Source organism: Hyperolius riggenbachi, chromosome 7, assembly GCF_040937935.1.
Source record: "Hyperolius riggenbachi isolate aHypRig1 chromosome 7, aHypRig1.pri, whole genome shotgun sequence".
In the NCBI taxonomy this organism is placed as follows: domain Eukaryota; kingdom Metazoa; phylum Chordata; class Amphibia; order Anura; family Hyperoliidae; genus Hyperolius; species Hyperolius riggenbachi.
In genome coordinates, this window is record NC_090652.1 from 25530914 (window position 1) to 25535007 (window position 4094).

At 44.9% G+C, this 4094-nt stretch overlaps 1 protein-coding gene across 1 annotated transcript; it reads right to left on the reverse strand.

Annotated features, from left to right (window-relative positions):
• Positions 1 to 2229: 2229 nt before the first annotated feature.
• On the reverse strand, positions 2230 to 3771 carry LOC137525950 (nuclear factor 7, brain-like). Its single transcript, XM_068247160.1, has one exon. The coding sequence runs from the start codon at positions 3769 to 3771 to the stop codon at positions 2230 to 2232; it is 1542 nt and encodes a 513-aa protein (XP_068103261.1).
• Between the last annotated feature and the right edge of the window lie 323 nt (positions 3772 to 4094).

Consider the following 4094-nt stretch of genomic DNA (forward strand, 5'->3'; position numbering starts at 1 on the left):
CAGAGACCGCACTGATTGGTCACCTCCAGTCATTCTCTGAGTAACAAGGCTTCAAGCTGTGGTGTGACCCCATACTCACCACCCTCCAAAATAACCATGCACAGCACAAAATAGGGTCAGGACATTAAAGTCCCTGCAGCAGTAGGAGTAAGAGGGTCAGTTGATCAATTGATCAAATTTTAAAACGATCAGAAAAAAATTCTAGAGTTATCCTTTGATTTGATACAAAGCTTAAACATTTTCTAACTCACTCATCTGATCAGCTTGAAAACAATTATTATAATCAGTCATCTCTAACTTCAGTTTTACATTTTTCCCCCCTTTTTTTTAGTTTGGGTTTTATTTATTAATGTATTTAATTTATTTTTTTGTAGTTTATTTTGTTCTGTTTCAGTTTAGGTTTCTTTTGATTTGTCCACTTTAATCAAAAAAATTGTGTGGTCAGTATAGAGCAGTGGTCCTCAAACTAAGGCCCGCGGGCCGAATGCGGCCCCCTGAGGCTTTTTTACTGGCCCTCCACACAGAAAATGTATTACTTATGGATGCTGTCAGCTACATCTTTAAGTATTGGTGGGCCACACATAGAATACCAGTGCTGGCGCCACCCATCCACATGGAAGCCAGAAAGCAGTCATTCGCTGGTTTCCAATCAAATTCCACATCAGGTGACAGTTTGTCCAATTGGACTTCAGGTTGTCACCTGGGTATGCTTCACTGTCTGACCCGCAAAGACTTCTACATCATTTTATGTATACTCCGGCCCCCCAGCAGTCTGAAGTATTTTGACCCGGCCCTCAACCCAAAATGTTTGGGGACCCCTGGTATATAAAGCCAGGTACACACATCCATTTTTCATTGGCCAATTTTTCCTCTTCTGTGTAGTAAGAGCTTACCTGCACAGTTTGTTTAGAGTATTCAAAATCTGTAGGTCCTCATAGTACATGGAGATGGTAAAACTGGCCAATTAAGATTGGATGTGTGTAGGCCCTTTAAGGCTGGGTTGTCAGTGTTGCTCATCGGAAGTGCCTACTAAGCTGCGTAGATGGGGCATTACCCCTCAGCAAGTGAAGCTACCTGCTATGGAGAGAGGAAGGAGAGGGGGGGGGGGGGGAAATCTCCTGTACTGGAGTGAAAGAAGGTGTGTAGTTGGAGACCCCACCTCCCCAGCCCTTAGTCCTCCTGCGGAATTGAAACTAACGCTTATTCATCCTGCAGTGTAGCTAAGCTGCCACACACCACCTGTTCCAACCAGGGCTTAGAAAGGGGTGTGGTCAACCCCAACACATCTGGAGGCGTGGTCCAGCCATAAGCCTGCAGGAAAGGTCTGCCTGACACATCTGAAGACGTGGTCCAGCCGTAGAGTGCGACTATCACATCTGGTTACCAGCTCTGCTAAAATAGAATTTATGGTTTGTACACTTATTGTTAACCAACACTACCATATACTATTTTAATGCCATTTATGGATGGAGAGAAGTGGTGGATGGAATTAAAGGTTTTAAAGCACATGCAGATTGCCCGGCTGTCCTGCTGATTCTCTGCCTCTAATACTTTTAGCCATAGACCCTGAACAAGCATGCAGATCATGTGATAATAACTGATGTCTCACTGCATTAGCCACATGCTTGTTTTAGGTGTGTGATTCAGACACTACTGATGCCAAGAGGATCAGCAGGATGCCATTGTTTAAAAGGAAATAAATATGGCAGCCTCCATGTCTAGCATTGCAAATATCCTTTAAACCTGGATGCAACTACCAGCAGTGTTAGCTCCATTACCCATGTGGTACTACCTGTATGGGAGCACCGACCAGTATGCATGACATGACTTGGAATGTATTTGTGGCAAAGGATCAGCTCAACCACCAGTCAACAGTGGATGATTTTAAAGTGATAATCCAATTTACACCTTGCTACAAGCTGAGTACTGTAGTAGTGCCAGTTTATTATTATTACTACTGCAATCAGTTACTCCAGAGTTGCAAAGCCTCCTGCTTTGTGCAGCTAATTACCCATGCAGAAAGGGGGGAGTTACTGAGCCAGATGTACTCATTTCACAGTTTGACAAAGAAAAGTGCCATTTGAGCTTCAGTTGAGTTGATAGCCCTCGCACGTCAATCACTTGGCTAGTTTCCTTCAGCATCCTTGTCTAACTTGAATGTTCCTAGAAATGTGAGAAGCAGCTTCAGCATACGTGATGAGAAAAATCCAAAAAGCAGAGATTTGTCTTTTAATGTAAGATCTTCACCCAAGCTCCACCAAACAAATAGAAAGCAGCATGGAGGGGCTCAGTGAAGGGGGTAGTGAAGGTGTGCAAGAGTCTGGTGGGTTCACCCAACTGGTAGAAGGACAGGCGTCCGGCCTCATAATCTAGATGTATTCCCAATTTCCTGCAGGGAGAATCGAGGTTCAGTGGATGGGACTCTGAATCGTGTAGAACGGATAATTTACTCTCATGCTTGTGGAAACTCCATGACTTCTCATTATCGCCAATACCAGAGTCCAGTCCTACTCGCTTTATGCTAGGGTAGCACACCCCAACATCCCAGTCGCCCACGTCGCCAATCTCTACCTCCCAGTAGTGCCTCCCGCTATCAAATCCCTTAATACTCATCACTTGACAGAACTGTAGAAATCTCTCCGGCGATTCTCGTCTATTATGGCTCGTTTCAGAACACGATGCCATCTTCAGGTCATCTGATAGAGTCATAAAGTGATGGGCACTTTTTGCATCCAGTAACAGATCCGTCACCTCTTGCACAGGTAAGGTTTGCGATCCTATGTCGGAGAGGGTATCCGTTATGGAATTGTGCAACAAAAGCGAGATTAAAAATGCATCTAGTTCAAAGATGTGAGGTTCCTCCTCTTCCGGGACATGTGTTTCATAGGTCTTATCTTGTAGGACAGCTACTGGGTCATCCATGTTAGCCAGCTTTTCCGTGTGGGCCAGTTCTTTGTTTATATCCTCCCGGTGTTTCTCCAAGTGCTGAAGAAGATTAGAGACTGACATCAAGACCTGCTCTTCCTGGCTGGAGATCTCCTTTAGGACTTTACTCTCCTTCATCCTCAGCTTACTCACGATGTCCTCAAACACATCTGAGACTCTCTTCTTTTCCTCATCTGCCTGCTCTTGTGATTTTTTCTCGTAGTCCCGTAGAGCCTGTACTCTGGCATCAACTGCTCCTATCACTGGTTGGAGTTGTTCAAGCACAAATCTCAACATTTCTTTCTTCTCCTCAGAAGCCACCTCTAGAAGCTCCACAAAGTGTTTTTTGTGAGACCCAACTAGACAACAGGACACGCACAAACAAGCAGTGTCTGTGAAGCAATAATACTCCAATGGCTTCTTGTGGATTCTACACCTTTTATTGATCCGGGAGCAGGTGGGTTCCACTAATACGTGGTCCACTCTTCCATTGTGTGCAGTTAAGTGTTTATCACACATGGTGGTCTCACACTGCAGACAGCCCTTAACAGCTGCCACGGGAAAGTCCACGCAAAACACGCAGAGAATCTCAGTTTTCTCCTGCTCCATAGATCTGATATTGTCCACAATGCTAGACAGCTTCTTGTTCTGCTCCAGGAGAGGGCGCTCCAGATACGCCTCCATACACTCTGAGCAGGAGAAACCTCCTCCAGAGTTCTCTTGTGCATCCAGCACCGCTCCGATACAGTCCTGGCAGAAGTTGTGTCCACATTTTAGCGAAACCGGCTCTGTAAAAAGGTCCTGGCAGATGGGGCAGATCAGCTCATCTCCTAAAGCAGATGCCATCCTGGAAGGAACAAAAACAATTTTAAATATGTGCAAAGAAGGTGGGGACTTGTCAACATTTACAAAAAAGAAGAAGAATAAAAAAAAAAGTTAACCCCTAGTTTAAAGGAAGGAACTCATCTTGATGTATCTTGAGATGCTTGAATATGGTGAACACCGCTGCACCCCACCAAAGTCCACGACAGTGCTCGACCTGGATAGCAAGTCCAAGGTACACGAAAAAGGAAGGAATGGTCTGCACTGGTCTGGAGTAACACCTTTATTCTTGGACCACCGTAGCTTACTGTGCCTGCCAATGATTTTTTGGATACGTCCATGAATAC